We start from the raw sequence: 18,242 nt of genomic DNA on the forward strand, positions 1-18,242 counted from the left end.
CTCTTCAGCCAGCAGGCTCTCTGCTGAGTCCTCTTCACCTGCTGAGATGTTAAAAGGATGATTAGGGAGAGAAAAAACCCCACTATGACAGACAAGCAAACAGAATTTTTCAAGCCATCTTGTCATAACGCATTAAGGAGTGTTGATTTATGATTGTGAAGGCATCAAATAAATGTTTATCACCATGGCTGGTGCCAAATGTGAATAATCCCAGAGAACAAGTGGAAACAGTGAACACGAGTTGTGTTCCAAGCAGCTGCTCCTTGCTCCCTCCTTCAGCTGCCTCGTGTTTCCTGCAGCCATCTGAAATTTTCTCCTGCTGTCATGCTCAGACAGACATACACAAAAACTATGGTACACCCGAAGACAGTACTGTTAATTAAAGCTGTCTGGTTTTGCACCAGAAATGAGAGTTGAGATGGGTTCATGCAGCTGGGATGTACAAGTCTTTCATGGCACATGCTCACACAGACATGGCATCCCATGGGAAGCATTTCCCAGAGTAGCATGTGCTACTGTGTCAGTGCTTGCTCTGCTCAGGGAAATTCACCCTGCCTTTTGCTGGTGTGAAGAAGGAAGGAAGCAGAACTTCCCTTCACAGGGAAGAGAGAGACCTTGATAACTGGGAGAGGACAAAAAACACACGTGTCAGCCTTGATGACTTCCAGGAAGTCAAATATTACATATACAATACAATACAATATTACATATACAATTTCCATCGTTGGTACAGCAGTTGTAAAATGATCTGGAGCTGCTTTTCCTCAAAAGTGAAGAGTCAAGGCACTCAGCAAGGACTGTTATGAAACCAGACATGGAAAGAGAAGCCTCAACTCCATCCTTTCCACTCTCTCATCTGCTCAGCTTAGTCATTGATGGGCCAAAAAGGGGCAATTATGATGTTTTTATTTCAACTCCAGTTTATTACAGCCACAGTTCTTCCCTCCTGCATCCAACCTATTCCCTGTGGTTAAACTAATGTGTATTTTTCAGAAATCCTTCAAATCTTGCAATTGTTGGAAGACTCACCCTCTGTCTCAGCAAGGTTTAAATAATACACCAACATTATTTTTGACTGTGTACCTTATTTTTAGCCTGAATGCATTTGTTCTAGCAGTTGAGTAGAGGGTATTTCCCAAGACAGGAGACAAACTTTTGTCAAAACACTGTAAATTACAGAGAGCAAGGTTCAGCAGAGGAAAAACAGGAGTAGAGACTTGTTAAGAGGCCAGACTTGTGCCAGCACATGCAGAATGTTTCTTACTTAGAGGCATAAGAAAAGTTTTGTTTTCGTGGTCCTGCAGCTTTTCTCACCTAATGCCTTGCCAACCCTCAACTGATGCAGGCATCTGGTAGGTGTTCCCCCTCCTCCGTGGTCTGTGTGATCAGAGAGCAGCAGCAACACCTCCACAGAGGGATTCAGGCTGGGAGGGGATGGGTTACCCTCTGGGGGTATCTGCCTTTTTCCTCTGATCACAAAGGGAGCCTGAGACGGGACAGGTGGGCAGGCTCATCTTGGGCATTCGGGGATCTGATCAGCCCTGGCTTTTCTTGCATGCTGAGTCTTGGAGCTCAAAGGGTTTCTTTCTTGGCAGGTCTGATTTCCACGACTTCACGGCAGCTGGATCGAGAATACAAGGCTGAACATATCCTAGAGGTGGGTAATGATAATTGTAATTAGCTTTATTTACCTACAAGTGTATTAAGTCCTCAAAGGGTTTTCCTTGCAAGTTGGAGCACAGAGAAAGAATCTCATCCCATCAGCTCCCAACTGCTGGGAAACTTAATTAAATGGTGTGTGTTAACCCCAGAGACAGCTGCAGCAGTACTGCAGGGTTTATTATTTTCTTGCTGAGGACTGGAGCAAAAGTTCTGTTCTGGAAGCTGTGGGACTGCAGGAAGGGGTCTGGAACTGTCCTCTAGCAGGATGGTTTACACATCATGGGGGAAAGAACAAGCCAGAGAAACCCACCCTTGTTTATCTCATTGTATCAGATGTTGCTGTGTAGCTTTGCTCACCAGCCCCCATCCCCAGCTGCACACAGCTATGAGTATTCCCATCAGAGAGATCTGGAGGTTTTTGAGCCTATCAGGGTCTATCATTTCTGTCTGCAGTGCAACATGCTGGGAGCATGCACAGGCAGGGCAGGGTGAGGATGGCTGGTGCCTGGCCAAGCCGTGGCAGTACAGATGTTTTCAGATCTCTAATCTGTGTGTGATCTCTAAAGACCAGCCTGACCCACTGCCCAGAGCAGCTGGAGGCAGGAGCCCTGCAAACTCACCATGGACAGGCCCTGCACAGTGCCAGCCACCAGGCTTTGCCCTGCAGAGAGGAGCAGTGCCTCAGAAAATGCTGAGATACAAATGCAGACCCACACAAAACCCCCTAGCTGAGTCTTTGCCCACCAGGCTGGAGGCTGGCTGGTCACACTCTAGGTCACCTAAGAGCCATGTCACCTCTCTCTTTGCTTGCTGCCAGGTGGCTGTCTCTGACAATGGAGAGCCAGCCCTGAAGTCCACCAGCAGAGTCGTGATCCAGGTGCTGGATGCCAACGACAGCCCTCCCAGTTTCCCCCACAAGCTGTTCATGGTGCAGCTCCCCGAGAGAGAGGCCTCAGAGACCCCACTGCCCGTGTACAGGCTGATCGCCTCCGACCGCGACCAGGGCCAGAACAGCCAGGTCACCTACACCATCGAGGAGGAGGAGGAGGGCATCTTCACCATCAACCCCACAACCGGCACAGTCTTCTCCAGGAAAGCTTTTCCTGCCTCTGAATACAACATACTCACGGTGAGAGGAGGGGGAAGCGCAAAGAGCGGATGGGGAGAGACAGGCAGAGCGGGAAAGAGAGAAAGGGGTTCAGAAAGAGAAAAGATCAAAGAGATGGAGAGAATGCAGCAGTGGAGAGGAGGAGAGCTTGAATAAGGCAAATGTGTTAAGGGAGAGAAAGTGGGAATGGTAGGAAGTGCAGAAGGTAGGAAGCTGTTAAAAATGGGCAATAAGTTTAAAATTAACTGTCTAACCTACATTCAGAGAGGAATTGATCCACGATTCCATCTGAATGTGGACCCAAACCTGAGCAGTCTTTGGATTCAATCATGCCTCTGTATGGCATTCTGGAATGTGGCATCCCATGGCTCCATCAGGCCATGGAGCTTGGATGTAGGTTCAAAGCCTTCCCACAATCTGTGGGTCCTTGCAGACAAGGCTTGTGATCCAGGTCTCTGCTATGGATAGAGCTTGGCAGATTTACTTGACAGTAAAGAGGAATTTGAGCTGCATGGCTCTGTCTTGGAAGCAACCAGAGCATGAGCCACCGCCTCAGGATTTGTTTTATGGGGTTTTGGGCACACTGGGAGCTGAAACTTTCCCTGGAGCTCCCATGAGCTAACTCAGCTTTCTCCCTGGGTGCTCGTGCCTTCCTCTGCAGGTCAAGGCCACAGACGGTGGCAGCCCCCCGCTCTCCTCCCACGTCAGGCTCCACATCAGCTGGGTCGCCCGGCCTGGCCCTTCCTCAGAGCCTCTGGCTTTTGATGAGCCCCACTTCAACTTTGCCGTGATGGAAACAGATCCTGTGAACCACATGGTAGGAGTGATCAGCATCGAGATGGGCCCCAGCCAAGTGTGGTTTAATATAACAGGTGAGGCGCAGAAATCAGAGCAGTGTCCATGAGCGTTTGCTCTGGCTCCCTTGGCTTTCAGCACTCGCATGCCTGAGCTAATGGAATTGTTTGCTTTAGGTGTAGGTGAGCTACAGGGAAAGCTTTCTCACAGGCACCAGGAGGTTTAAACAGCCATTAGACAAAGCTGCCCATCCAGGGCCTCAGGTGCCAAGTGCAATTACCCAACACGGTTTTTTAATGGCAGTCTGGAACTTGCCTGTGTTTGAGGTGTTCTCCGATGTCGCACGAAAGGCAGGGCATGCCAGTGCCAGCTCCTCCTGGAGTCAAGTGACACTCTTGGTTTTGTTAAAACTGCCTGCGAGGATCCAGGTGTGTGGCTGAGTGTTACAGATACCCCCCATGTCTCTCTCCCTGTTGAGTCTTGAGCAGGGAAAGGAGAAGGAAGCATTCCTCAAAGACCTGGTCTGCCCTAACTTGTGGGGCTCTCCCTTCTTCCTCACCACATCCCAGGGGTGATTTAGACATGGAATGTGGAACTCTAGGGCCTCCTTCAAGACACAGGATTCAGAGGGGACGTGGGCTGTCCCCCCAGGGGACTCTCCAGGCATTGTGTGCAGAACTGGTCCTACCAACAAGGGCCAATTGTGCTCATGTAATTTGATGTTTTGAAGTGGTGCCCTAATCAACCTTGCACAGCCTTTCCCTGGTACTGCCTGCAGGGCCTGTCCTTGTCAGACAAAGCCTTAATTGGGCAAGTGAATAGTTTCTCCCCTTACTGTGTTAGGGCAAGGATAATGGTGTATAAATACAATTAACCAACAAAAGATACAACACTACAAGAAGCAAGAAAATATCAGTGCAAGGTTTATCTGGCATTAGTAGTGTCTGCTTGGGTCTGCAGAATTAACGGTGTATTCCTCTGAATGTTATCCCATCATTTCCCTGCTAAGTGCTGGAGCGTAGCTTGACCTCATCTTTCCCAGTTCCTAGAGCTCCAAGTGATGCTGAAGGCTGTCTTGGTTTCTATCCTGGTGGAAAAGGACAGGATTTTATTTTCCCTGCAAGGGAAGGAAAGCATCATGGTAGCTGCCAACCAAGGGGATGATGCAGAGATCCAGGAGCCTTCAGCATCTCATTCAAAGCTTCCCCAGACCACAATCACTTTGTCACTGGGATTGATGGAGTCTGCAAAAACTCTGACAAAGCAACATCACTCCTCATCTCTTTCCTTTTCTGGGCTTCTTCTTTCCATTTGGGCACTGTGCACGGTGAGCTCGTCTCTCTTTTCTCAGGGAAAGACATCCATGGGTCTCTCTTCCCTCTGTCTGTGCTTCTTTCTGTCTCCTTCCCAGCAAGAGAGCAGTGGTCCAGATGGCTGGTGAGCAGTGCATTCCTCCAGCAAGGGAAGATTTGTAATTCTACAACCAGCAAAGATTTTACCAGCTGGTAATAGAATAAAGCAGAACCCAGAGCATCCAGTAGCCAGGAAGGAAGAAGTTGAGACCTGAGATAAATTACAGGAAACTGTTTCAGCTTCTCCATATCTCAGAGCAGCTTTGCAGGGTTTAATGTGCAAGAGGGGCCCAACAGGCCCCAGCAAGTGAGGCATGAGAAAGGAGCTGCCATGCCAGGGCTGAGCAGCAGTAGTGTGAGGGACAGCCTTCTGCTGCTGAGCTGCTCAGGCCTGCTGTTCCTGGCCATTCTCAGCCATCTGGGTTGGAGGCAACAGGCTCTGCTCACCCTGGAAGCACCGTCTGCCTCCCCAACTGTTGGAGTGCTGGGAGTTCAGGGAGCTCACAGGCTCCCAGCCGTGGTGATGGGGACCACTGCTGATATGCCCACAGTGTGACCTTGAATCAGAAGCCAGCAAGAGCCCTGTTCTACCCAGCAGGTCCCTGGTCCGTGCTAAGCCAGTGATGGTGCATGGCTGGAAACCTTGTGCAAATAAATCAATGCTCAAATGGGCCTGTTGCCAGTCTAGCCAGGATATCATATGCATAAGTGCATCCTTTCCCCTTCTCTCTTCCTCCTCATTTTCCCTCATTCCCCTCATCTTCCTTTTCACACTCCTTTGTCACCATCTGTGACTGTCCCTTTGTCCAGCTTTGCCTTGTCCTCTCTATCTCCTGTGTGCAGCTATCTTATCTATCTATCTATCTATCTAATCTATCTATCTATCTATCTATCTATCTAATCTATCTATCTAATCTATCTATCTATCTAATCTATCTATCTAATCTATCTATCTATCTATCTATCTATCTATCTATCTATCTATCTAATCTATCTATCACATGTTGTTTTGAGTTTCTGGATTTGGACTAAACCTTACCTGTGGCACTGTCCCCTGTCTGGCTGACTGTAACTGCCCTCCTGTTTCCCTTCTCCCCCGTGTCCCAGGTGGTGATGATGACATGGATTTTGACATTGAAAAGAGCACAGGCAGCATGGTCATTGCAAGACCTCTGGATGCAAGGAAGAAGTCAAGCTATAACCTCACAGTAGAAGTCACTGATGGGTCCAGTACGATCAAAACCCAGGTAATGTTTTTTTTTCTTTTGTGGAGACTGTATTGAGAGGCAGCATATGCCAAAGGGAATCTTTCCTCTGGATCTGCTGAGCTCTGGATCAGGTGCCAGGCACAGAAATGTCCTCACACTGTGATCCTCCATTACACAGTGACAGTGTAATGGAGGATCCTGCAATACATGGATCTTACACCAAGCTATGATTGTTTTTACGTTGTTGGAAACACAGCTGGTCTAGGAAAGCTTGGATCTTTCCTGTGATCCCAGGCAGCCCACAGGGACACATCCACACCAGCCAAGCTCCAAAAGGAGGCACTTCACTCTCAGGCATGTCCCTGAGCCCTGGCTAAAATGATGAGATTTTGCCCATCTTTACTACCCTGACGAGGGGTGTTCAAGGCATGATCTTTCACTAGTCATTTTCTCCATGCATAAGAAGCAGCCAAAAATCCAGCCCTCAATGCACAGGAAGACCTAGGATGTGAGTCACCTGTCAGTAATGCTTATCATGGGAAATTCTCTGTGGGGGATGATGAGTGAGGAACTCCACCATTCCTGTGAAATATGATGCTAATGGATGGCCACATGTCTCAACTATCTTCAAGTATTGTTCCAAATAAACAAACAAAGCCCCACCTTGCCTAGTGTGCATTCCATGCCACCTTGCATCTCATCCCCACGTTTATTTTGGCACTCAGGACCGCTAGCAGATGTCAAGAAACCTGCTCGTGTAAAACCCCCATGGCATGCTCAGGTTTGCTGAAGGAAGCAAATTATTACACTTGGTTGAGGCTTCCTAAGATGCAGGAGGCACATCAGTAGGAGGGTCAGGACAGCCAGGGTAGGAGACCACACAGGAGAAAGCAGTGACTTCCCCAGCAGGATTCAGGATTCCCAGCATGTGCTGTTCAATGCAGAGAGGAAAACTTGGCTAAAAAGGGCAGAACAGAAATTTTGCTTCTCCACACACTTGCTGCTCTTGAGGTAGGCCAGACCCTCCCTTCTTTAACCAAACATCCCCTTCTGTCAGCTTTCTGTTGAGTAAATAGTGGGGGTTGCTGTGTAGGCACCAGCCAGCAGCAAAGCTGGCACCACGGCTGAGCTGCTGCTGCTTTCCATGGCAGGCTGTGACTGCTTCCCCATGTGCCAAGTGCAGGCACGTTCACTCTGAATGCCTTGCCAGAGACTGGAGAGATTTTGAACAAGGAGAGGAAGCAAACTGAAAAACACAAAAGGGGAAAATGCAGCAGGTTTTCCTTGGGATGAAGGACAAAGGGGCTCCCGGTCATCACGGATGGCAAAGCTCCAAGAGTTGGAAAATTGTGATGGTTATGGCACTCAGAGTGTGTCAGCACCCAAGAAGGATCAGTAGCTGAGATTTTACGTGGCTGCATGTCCAGTTACTGCCCTCACTGTGCTGTCTCTCTCACAGGCATTTATCCACGTGATTGACATCAACCAGCACCGTCCCCAGTTTCTTCAGAGCCACTACGAGGTGAGGATTCCTGAAGATACCCCCTCAGGGAGAGAAATCCTTCGAGTCAGTGCAACAGACAAAGACAAAGGAAAGGGGCTCATCTACACCATCCATGGCAGTGTGGACCCCAAAAGCACAAGGCTTTTCCAGCTGGATCCAGGCAATGGAGCCCTCACAACAGCAGAAGGCTTCAGTTCCCAGCCCATGCCTCAGCACACCCTCACAGTGATGGTGAGTCCTAACCAAGCCCAACCAAGCTGAGTCCACCGGTTTGGCCAGGATATATGGGTCACTGGAGAAATTAAAAGGGTTTTAGTCTTTGAGGGAGGATTTGTCTGGAGCAATAGGGAAGAGGAAAGCAGGGTGTTAACCTTTACTATATGGCTAAATGTAGTTAACACCCTGCATTCCTCTAACCACCTTCTTTGGAGGGCCACTGGATTCTTACAAAAGAAAACACAGTGTGTAATAGTTAATGTTTGCTTTCAAATTCAAGGCTGAGCTTTGGTTCTGAAACTTCCAGGCTCATTCCCAGCCAAGCGGTTGGTACCATTGCAAAACAGCCATTTCTGTAAGAGTGCTGATGAGTTACTTGGAAGATGGTGCAGGCAAGACTGGCTCCTCCCTGGGTGTGACTGTTCCTGCTCTCTCTCTCTCTGCCATTCAGGTACGAGACCAGGAGGTCCCCATCAAGCGGAACTTTGTCCGAGTCATCGTGCACGTGGACAGCTGCAACCTGCACCCTCCCCAGTTCAGCAGCATCCATTACGAAGCAGAAGTGCTGGACTCTGCCGTGGTGGGCACAGAGGTTGTACAAGTCAGAGCCCTTGATCAGGACCAGGGAGCTAATGCAGAAATCCACTACTCCCTTCAGGCAGGTGAGAGCCATGCAACAAGATGGTTTAGGTTGTGATCATACCTGCATTACCATGCTATAACTGGTGGCCACTTGACCAGCTTTCTCTGGCTGTTGCAAGGAACATCAAATGGCTGCACAGTTCTGAAATGTGATTTTCTTCCTACCCAGAAAAAATCCAGAGTGAGTAGGTAATGTCCATATTATGGATTATTAGCATCTTTTCTTAAGAAGACAGCTTAATGTTGAGTCACTGGTCAAAGAAAAATAGTGACTGGACAAGTTAGAACAGCCTAAAATCTGCTCCTCTTTTTCCATGGGAACTATTCAGTTGTTAGGCAAAAGTACTCCCAATTCCCACAGGAGTCATCACCATTCCACTATTTCTACCAAGAAATACATCCTCAAGGAATGGTGAGAACCCTCTCAGCATTGACTGGTGGTGGTTTTGAGTCATTCATGCTCAATGGGCAAATATTTTATCATTCACTATGAAGGTTAAAACTGAAGTATTTATGTCTGTGCCACATGGCCTATTTAGCCTGTAAACTCTTTGCAGGAGACAAGGCATCCTTTGCTCCATCTTTCTCACTGCAATTTAGATCAAGGACTGAGGAATTTAATTGCTCCTGAAGTATTGGTAATTACAAGCATGACAGGGCTTGAAGGAACTAGTACTGTCTGTGCTACCATGTTCTGCACACGAGGCAAAAGCTTCAAGCACATGCTCTGCCACCACTAAATATGTTTAAATTAGAAGGGTGTTTATCTCCAATTTACATTTTGATTGATTCAAATGTTAGCTCACAGATCTCAATGGGTTTGTTGTTCTTACAATTAAAATTATTTAGAAATGAATTAATTTCTCTCAGTAGAAGAAACAGATGTTAATCAGGTCTGCAGTCAGGAGAATCTATGAAAAAGAGTTGTAGAAAACAAAGACCAGTAAGGTGTCTGCATTCTTCACTCTGTAATTTCTCTTCTTGCAGGTAATGGGGAAGGCTTCTTTAGTATCGACCCATATTCTGGGATTGTTACAGTTGCCCAGAAACTGGACCCATCCAGGCAGGAGCGATTTACTCTCATTGTAAAGGCAGAAGATCAGGGGTTTCCTCAGCTTAAAGATTCTGCCACAGTACATGTCCACATTAGACCCTCGGATCGAACCCCTCCAAAATTTCCAGAGGCTGAGTACATCACAGAGATCAGTGAATCCACTGCTATTGGCTCTCCTCTGATCCAGGTTTCAGCCACCAGCTTGTCACCAGTCAGCTATGAAATAAAAGATGGAAATGGAGATGGAGTGTTCTCCATGAACTATCAGTCAGGCCTTATTTCCACTCAGAAGAACTTAGATTTTGAGCAGGTATCTTTTTACCAGTTGAAAGTCCGTGGTACCAACATGGCTGGAGCATTTATGGACGCAGTGGTGCTCATCTATGTCATAGATGAGAATGACAATGTGCCTGTCTTCGTTAAGCCTTCCTTTGTTGGCTGGATCATGGAGAATGCCCCATCCCAAAGCATGGTTCTGGATGAAAGCAACGCTCCCCTCGTCACCTATGCAACAGATGCTGATCAAGACTCCAATGCTTTGCTGACCTATGAGATTTTGGAACCAGAGGCACTGAAATATTTCACTGTGGATTCCAGCACAGGGACGCTGACCAGTCGTGGTGATATAGACTATGAGCTCACCCCAGTTTTCCACTTCAGTGTACATGTGCATGACAGTGGAAGTCCCAGCTTGTTTGCATCCAAGCCTGCCAAGGTCACAATCCACGTTAAAGATGTCAATGATTCACCTCCAGTCTTTCTCAAAGACACCTATGACATTTCTGTCTTGCTACCTGCCCACCCAGGGATGGAGCTTTTGTCAGTGCAGGCGAAAGATGCAGACTCAGAGGTGACCTACAGCATCGTGGAAGGGAACCTTGACAATGCATTCCATATCCATCCACTAACAGGTCTCATCTCCATTTATAACACAACTGGCCTGAGAAGCTACCAAGAGCTCACAGTCAGAGCTGGTGATGGCTTGTATAAGAGCACTGCTCTGGTTAAGCTAAATTTAACTCGGGCACAAGGTACCAGCTTGAAATTTGAGCAAGACGTATATACAGCAACTGTGATGGAGAACTCTACAGATGAGAAGACTCTAACCATTCTTGGGGTCAAAGGGTATCAGCTAAATGAGCCCCTTTCCTACTCACTTTTGAATGAAAAGGAAAGGTTCAAAATGATCCAGGCCTCTGGAGTTCTTCAGACCAAGGGTGTGAAATTCGACCGCGAAATGCAAGACATGCACGAGGTAGCTGTGGAAGTGAAGGACAGCAGAAAGCCACCAAGAGTGTCCCAAGCCACAGTCAGAGTTTATGTAGAGGATGTCAATGACAACCCCCCCCAGTTTGAGAATGTGCCATACTACGCCTCAGTGCAGGATGGCACAGAGCCAGGGGATGTCCTTTTTCAGGTGTCAGCAACAGACAAAGACATAGGGGATAATGGAGCTGTTACCTACTCATTTGCAGAGGAATACAAATACTTTTGGATTGACCCTTACCTTGGAGACATCTCCCTTAAGAGGCCTCTTGATTATCAAGCGTTAAATAAATACAACCTCCGGGTCATTGCTAAGGACAAAGGAGAGCCTCCCCTGCAGGCTGAAGAGGAGGTTGTGATCAGTGTGAGGAACAGATCCAACCCTCTGTTCCAGAGTTTGTACTACCGAGTGAAGGTGCCAGAAAACGTCCCCCCATACACATCTATCCTCCACATCCAGGCCCGCAGCCCCGAAGGCTTGCGCCTCATCTACAACATTGTGGAAGAAGATTCTCTGAAACTCTTCAACACCGACTTCAAAACTGGTGTCCTCACTGTCACAGGGCAGCTGGACTATGAGCTAGAGACAAAACACACATTCACTGTCAGAGCCACAGACACAGCACTTGGATCCTTCTCAGAAGCCAGAGTAGAAGTGGAGGTGGAGGACATTAATGACAACCCTCCCATATTTTCTCAGATCGTTTACACAGCATCTGTCTCAGAGAGTTTGCCACCACAGACCCCTGTTGTCCAGCTCTTTGCCTCTGATAAGGATTCGGGCAGAAACAAAGTGGTCTCCTATCAGATCATGGATGATGGTTCAGATGCTGCCAAGTTCTTTAATATTGATGCCAGCACAGGGCAAATAACAACAGCTCAAGCACTTGATTATGAAACAAATCAGCAGTTCCGCATGAAAGTCAGAGCTGTGGATCACGGGGTGCCTCCACTCAGTAGCGATGCCCTGGTAATTGTAGATGTGACAGACATCAATGACAATCCCCCTGAGTTCAGCCAGCTTCAGTATGAAGCCAAGGTCAGTGAAATGGCTACGTGTGGACACATTGTGATCAAAGTCCAGGCCCTGGACCCCGACAGTGGAGACACCACCCGGCTGGAGTACGTGATCCTCTCGGGTAATGACAACAGGCACTTTGCCATCAACAGCACTTCTGGGATAATATCCATGTTCAACCGCTGCAAAAAGGACTTGGAGCCATCTTACAATCTCAGAGTTTCTGCTTCAGATGGAGTTTTCAAGAGCACTGTGCCTGTGTATATCAATACCACAAATGCCAACAAATACAGCCCCTCTTTCCAGCAGAATGTGTACGAGGCAGAGCTGGCAGAAAATGCTGAGATAGGAACCAAAGTGATTGAGCTGCTGGCAATTGACCCAGATGGTGGCCCATATGGCACCATAGACTACACCATCATAAATAAACTCGCCCATGAGAAGTTCTCCATCGACAATAAGGGCTGTATTGCCACACTGCAAAAACTGGACAGGGAAAATTCCACAGAGAGGGTCATTGCCATTAAAGTCATGGCCAAGGATGGGGGTGGGAAGGTGGCCTTCTGCACTGTCAAAATAATCCTTACAGATGAGAATGACAACCCACCTCTGTTCAAAGCCTCTGAATACACCCTGTCCATCCAGTCCAATGTCAGCAAAGGCTCCCCTGTCATCCAGGTGCTGGCTTATGATGCTGATGAAGGTGCAAATGCGGATGTCATTTACTCTGTTGACTCTGTGGAAGATGTGGCAGAAGACCTTGTGGAGATCAATGCTGCCACTGGGGTTGTTAAGGTCAAGGAGAGTCTTATTGGTTTAGAAAACAGAGCATTTAACTTCAAGGTGAAAGCTGAAGATGGCAGACCCCCTCACTGGAACTCTCTTGTTCCAGTGAATCTCCAGATTGTCCCCAGGGAGGTGACGTTGCCAAGGTTTTCTGAGCCCCTTTATACATTCTCTGCATCTGAGGATCTTCCAGAGGGGTCAGAAATAGGGTCAGTCAAAGCTTTTGCAGAGGATCCCATTATATACAGCCTGGTGAAGGGAACCACTACAGAAAGTAACAAGGACGAGGTGTTCACACTGGATGAACAGACAGGGGCTTTGAGAATCAAAAAACCTATGGATCATGAGACCACCAAGTGGTACCAGGTGGATGTCATGGCTCACTGCTCACATCTGGAGACTGAGCTGGTCTCTCTGGTCTCTGTGAATATCCAAGTGCAGGACGTGAATGACAACAGACCTGTTTTTGAGGCAGATCCCTACAGAGCATTTGTCATGGAGAACATGCCTTCAGGAACCACAGTCATCCAAGTGACAGCTAATGACCAGGACATGGGAAGTGACGGGCAGGTGACCTACAGTCTGGAAGCAGAGTCTGGCAAACTCCGCGGGCTGTTCACCATCGACGGCGAGAGCGGGTGGATCACCACCCTGAAGGAGCTGGACTGCGAGGAGCAGGAGATCTACCGCTTCTACGTGGTGGCCACTGACCACGGCAGGAAGGTGCAGCTCTCTTCCCAAACCCTGGTGGAGGTCACGGTGTCTGATGAAAACGACAACGCCCCGCAGTTCACCTCAGAGTTCTACAGGGGCTCGGTCATTGAGAATGCGGAGCCGGGGCAGGTCGTTGTCACCCTGAGCACCATCGACGCCGACATCTCCGAGCAGAACCGCCGCGTCACCTGCTACATCACCGGTGAGTAGTTCCTGACTTCAGATCTCCAGTGGGCAAGGGGAGAGTGTCATCTCAAAGTGAGGCCTTGTCTTACAGGTTGTTAGTACAGAAATAGTACTATACTATAGTACTGTACTAACAGTACAGTCCTGTCAGAAGCAGCAGATGAAGGGTGAGCTCTGTTGTGAGCTGGACTCAAATGAATCTGGGGAATACAAAACCCTTTAGTAACTGCAGTGGGTTGATCATTAAAATATGAACGATCAGTAAAAAAACTATCTCACCACTGAATTGTCCTGTTTCTCTGGGAATAAATAAATAAGATACATATAAGTAATTATATGTAACTGCAGTGGGTTGATCATTAAAATACGAATGATCATTAAAATAACTGTCTCACCACTGAATCGTCCTATTTCTCTGGGAATAAAAAAATAAATAAAATACATATAAGTAATTACACTGTACTGTATAAATATTTATTTACATTTTCTTAAGAGAGGAGTATTTAAGACAGCATAATTGTAATGCCTAATGGAAGGACAGGAGAGGCAGTACAGCAGGGAGGAAGATTTTTCTCAAACAGATATTGTGATCTGTATTTAAGTTATTTGACCCAGCCTTTTCTCCTGCCAGCACTGCAGTCAGTTTATACATCACATATATACCTGTAGTCTATTTGTGTTTTTTAATAACTATGTATAACTTTTTGGTATTAAGTGTTGTTTCCTACAAAACCACTTGGAGGTTGGCTTAATAACAAGGCTGCAGATAGTCATTCTGCACTGGGGAATATTTAAGACTATCACATCAATCTTAGAAAAGGTTTTGGCTAAGAAATACTAAAAATTACTCTTGCATCCCTGAAACATCACATATGCCAACTAAAATTAACCACTGCTGTAAAATAACAGAAAAGTTACACTGGAATGTTTGTTCTGCATTTGCACAAGTATAAGCTTGCTTTTATGGTATTTTTTGACCCTAAAGGGTCTTTCTAAGACCTGGGGCAGATCCTTCAAATTAAAATGTTTGTTCAGGCTCAAAGGAGGACCCTTCAGGGTCAAAACATTAGGCCAGATCATGCTGCAGCCTGTTATCTATTATTGTAACCATCTGAAACAGGGGAGGAATGCTGGTGCTTTTATTTGGTTTATGGCATGCCTAGGTATTTGCAAGCCTTTGAGAGGAAAGATTTAATCCATTATGTATTCACGTTTCTGCCCTCTTAAAGGTAGTAGTGACTTTCAAGTACTTTAAACCTGAGAGGATGCACACTTATGTTAGGGGTGAACACCTTGTGCTCTCTGCTCTGCACGTACAAACACAGATCAAACTTTACAAACAAACATAAAAAGAGAGGATTAGGTAAACACAGAGCCCAGCTTCCCCCTGTCCATATTGATTTCAAACACACAGAAACTAAATCTGGGCATGGGCTGGTGTTTCCCAGCATCAGAAGAAGAGCTAGTACAGGTGTCATTGTGCCTCCACAACCTCATCACTGCAGCACAAATGAAAGCAGAAAGGGAGTGAATTTAATTTATCCCACTGTGTGAGACCCTTCAGAGTCCAGGATGAACAGATTCCACAGCTAGCTCTCTTCACTGGCCCCAGCCAGCTCTCTTCACTGCCTGTTGTGCTTCCTCCTGGGTCAGCAGAGAGCACCAGCTCCTTCCCAGGAGAGAGGGATTCTCCTGTGGCAGCATCCAGCCCGTTTAAAATCCAGCATGTGTAACAACAGTAGGAGCAGCAGGGATCTGGTGTACCAGAGAGCCTGCCTAGTCTGGATTTACCTGTCTCTCGTAATTTGGCTCTTACAGAAACAAAAAGTAGCCCCAGAAAACAAAGCTATATGTTAAATACTTCTACAGGTTAGAGGAAGTACAACTGTACATGGTACCATAACAGTAAGATCCAAACCATGTCTGCAGGGTGTTTACAGCTCTCAAATCCTTTTAGGAACATGCACAAAAAAGACTGACAGGCTCTGGGAAGGTGAGACAATGTGGTTTTGAGGCAATGAATATGCACATCTGCAGAACATTACTGACTTTTCTGCAATCAGTTGTTTCCTTCTGTCACTGTAATGTGCAGACAGGGAATAACTTAAATTGTGCAGGGTATTTCCCAGCTGTGCAGTGAGGTTGACCAAAAGCTCCTCACCTGCTGGATGTGCCACCAGTGCCCACTCTGCACCACCAGTGTGAGTCAGTTATGGAATCATTTGGATTGGAAAAGACCTCTAGGAGCATCCAGGTCCTTCAGGTCTCCTAAGGAGCCATCAGTGGACACACCTGTATTCTGTTTCCTTACCCCTTCTAATTTTCAGCCCTTAGTAAATGCCTTTTTTTAATTGCTTCCTGCCCCCTTCTAGAAGGAGATGTACTGGGACAGTTCACAGTTGATGAAATTGAGGGTGAATGGACAATTTCTTCCAAGAAGCCTCTGGACAGGGAAGATACAGAGAAATATCTCCTAAAGGTTATGGCTTCTGATGGGAAATTTCAGGCTACCACTGAAGTGGAAATTTTTGTACTGGATATCAATGACAACAGCCCTGAGTGTGGCCAGGTAAGACATCTGTTCTGGGACATCAGGGGCATAAAGGGAGATCCTGGGAGGGAAAGAAAACAATAGAAAAGAAGAAAGAACAGGCAGAGCATGTTAAAGGATTTGGCTTGTCATAATTCTTCTCACACGATCCTGTTGCTTTGATTATGCTTAACAATTTTAATTAAGCAGCATGTCAAGCAAGAATATTAAATCTAGCCTCCAAGCATGTTTGCCAGCAGCAAGTGAGAGCCTAAGCATTATGAAGAGTAATTTTTGGAGATAAACAATGCCAGGAAGCCTCCTGGGAAGGGGCATGTAAATTACTGAGTTTTATATCCTGCTAAGCTGGGAGATTCCCATCAGGAGGTTTGCTGCTGTAGAGAGCTGATCGCTGGTGTGGACGTCACCCGTGGTGAGAACGAGCAGAGGTGGTTACTTCCCAAAGGAGATTCAAAGGCTTGTGTGAAATGAGCTCACTTGTCCCAGTCCACACCCCAGCAGCCAAGAATGGGAGGCACATTGTGTTCCCCTATAAAACACAGAGTTTATCCTCTGTGAAGCTTCTGTGGGTCTGTTCTCCTTGCATATGGGGTGGAGGTATTTTGGAGAGAGCTCATATGCCAATGATTTTTTCTGTCCTGGCCAGATACTCTACACTGGGAGAGTCTCTGAAGATGCTGGGCCAGGTCTTTTAATTTTGAAGATATCAGCAAGTGACCCTGACGTGGGCAGCAATGCCCAGATCACCTACAGCCTGCACGGCCCTGGTGCTGAGGAGTTCCGGCTGGGCCCACACACAGGTGAGAGCAGGGCTGCTTTCATCCTCTTCCTCACCCTCCCCTGAGAAATGCAAGCTCCCAACATGGCTCTACACTGACCTCTTCTCAGCCAACACAAGGAGATGTTTATTCCAGCTAGGAAGGAATGGCCACAGCATAGAGGAGAGGGAATTCTACATCATCCTGTTTGCTCTCTCTGTTTTGTTAAAATGAAGAGCAGACACCATTGCTAGCAGCCAGGTCTCAAGGAGGAAGGAGCAGCAAGTATTTGGCTTGAGCCAAAGACACAAGATCTAAATCCCAAAACACCTCTTATTGTGTCTTGGCCACTGTATTTACCCAAACAGACTTGATGATCATTCTAGAGATCACTTGGGTTCATTACATTGCAGAAAGCTCTGTGCAGTGGAGTTTAGAAGTACAATTTATTTCTGAACAGTTTTATCCCATGATGGCATCCCTTGGATGAAGTTCAGCTGAACTTGCAGGGCTGCCCATGCAAAGCCTTGCCAGAGCCCTGGCTGGCAATGATCCGAGGATAGCCCTGGGCAATGTGGCGTGGACACATCACCACTATTAGCTCAATTATTGTCTCCCACGGTTCATCCAGGAAAACAGCTGAACCTCTCAGGTCCTGTAGGCTGCAGCTGTGATTGCTGGAGACATGACCACCTCCTGTTCTTTCCCACAGGGGAGCTGACCACATCTGCACCCCTGGACCGTGAGCAGAAGCCCATGTACCACCTCGTAGCCAAAGCCACTGACGGCGGGGGCCGTTCGTGCCAGGCTGATGTGACACTCATCATTGAGGACACCAATGACAACGCACCCAGGTTCTTCCCCAGCCACTGCGCCGTGGCTGTCTTTGATAACACCACAACCAAGACACCCATCGCTGTGGTTGCTGCCAGGGACCTTGATGAAGGTGAGTCAGAATGGGATTTATGTGTTGGTAGAGTTCATCTTTCATTCTGAATAGAAGCCTTTGAAACCCAGGGAACTGCTACAGCAGTGGGTTTAGATGATTGAATCTTGGCGAAGATGCGCCTGGATCTCCTCGCTGACATATTCTTGACTACTGGGCTGGCATCAGCATTTTTGTGACCCTGTTGGGAGCACAGTATCTGTAGAAACATGCAGACCTTCCTTGAGAATGTGCTCAGTAACTGTGGCTGTGATGCACAGCACAAACTGTGACGCAGAGATCCAAACTGGACAGAAACTTGTTCAAAGGTGGGGACTGAGTGTAATAAAGGAGAAAAGGAGCTTTAGATATGGGTGGGGTAGGTAATATGGATGGGGAGGTCCTCCAGAAAACACAGAGATTCTCAGAAGTATAGGTAAGGCTCCTAAGAAAGGAACTTTCAATGAACTTCTCCAGCAGAGGCTGAATTTAGAACA

General features: G+C 47.2%; 1 protein-coding gene across 1 annotated transcript in view; it reads left to right on the forward strand.

Moving 5' to 3' along the window:
• FAT2 (FAT atypical cadherin 2) overlaps positions 1–18,242 on the forward strand; it is a 56,457-nt gene that overhangs the window by 20,617 nt on the left and 17,598 nt on the right. The window contains exons 4-13 of the mRNA XM_064724784.1: positions 1,596–1,657; positions 2,480–2,791; positions 3,432–3,642; positions 6,025–6,164; positions 7,585–7,860; positions 8,297–8,507; positions 9,475–13,527; positions 15,884–16,080; positions 16,709–16,862; positions 17,533–17,766. Coding sequence (XP_064580854.1) covers positions 1,596–1,657; positions 2,480–2,791; positions 3,432–3,642; positions 6,025–6,164; positions 7,585–7,860; positions 8,297–8,507; positions 9,475–13,527; positions 15,884–16,080; positions 16,709–16,862; positions 17,533–17,766 — 5,850 coding nt within the window. The remainder of the gene's footprint in view (positions 1–1,595; positions 1,658–2,479; positions 2,792–3,431; positions 3,643–6,024; positions 6,165–7,584; positions 7,861–8,296; positions 8,508–9,474; positions 13,528–15,883; positions 16,081–16,708; positions 16,863–17,532; positions 17,767–18,242) is intronic.

The sequence above is a fragment of the Zonotrichia leucophrys genome, chromosome 13 (genome assembly GCF_028769735.1).
Source record: "Zonotrichia leucophrys gambelii isolate GWCS_2022_RI chromosome 13, RI_Zleu_2.0, whole genome shotgun sequence".
In the NCBI taxonomy this organism is placed as follows: Eukaryota; Metazoa; Chordata; class Aves; order Passeriformes; family Passerellidae; genus Zonotrichia; species Zonotrichia leucophrys.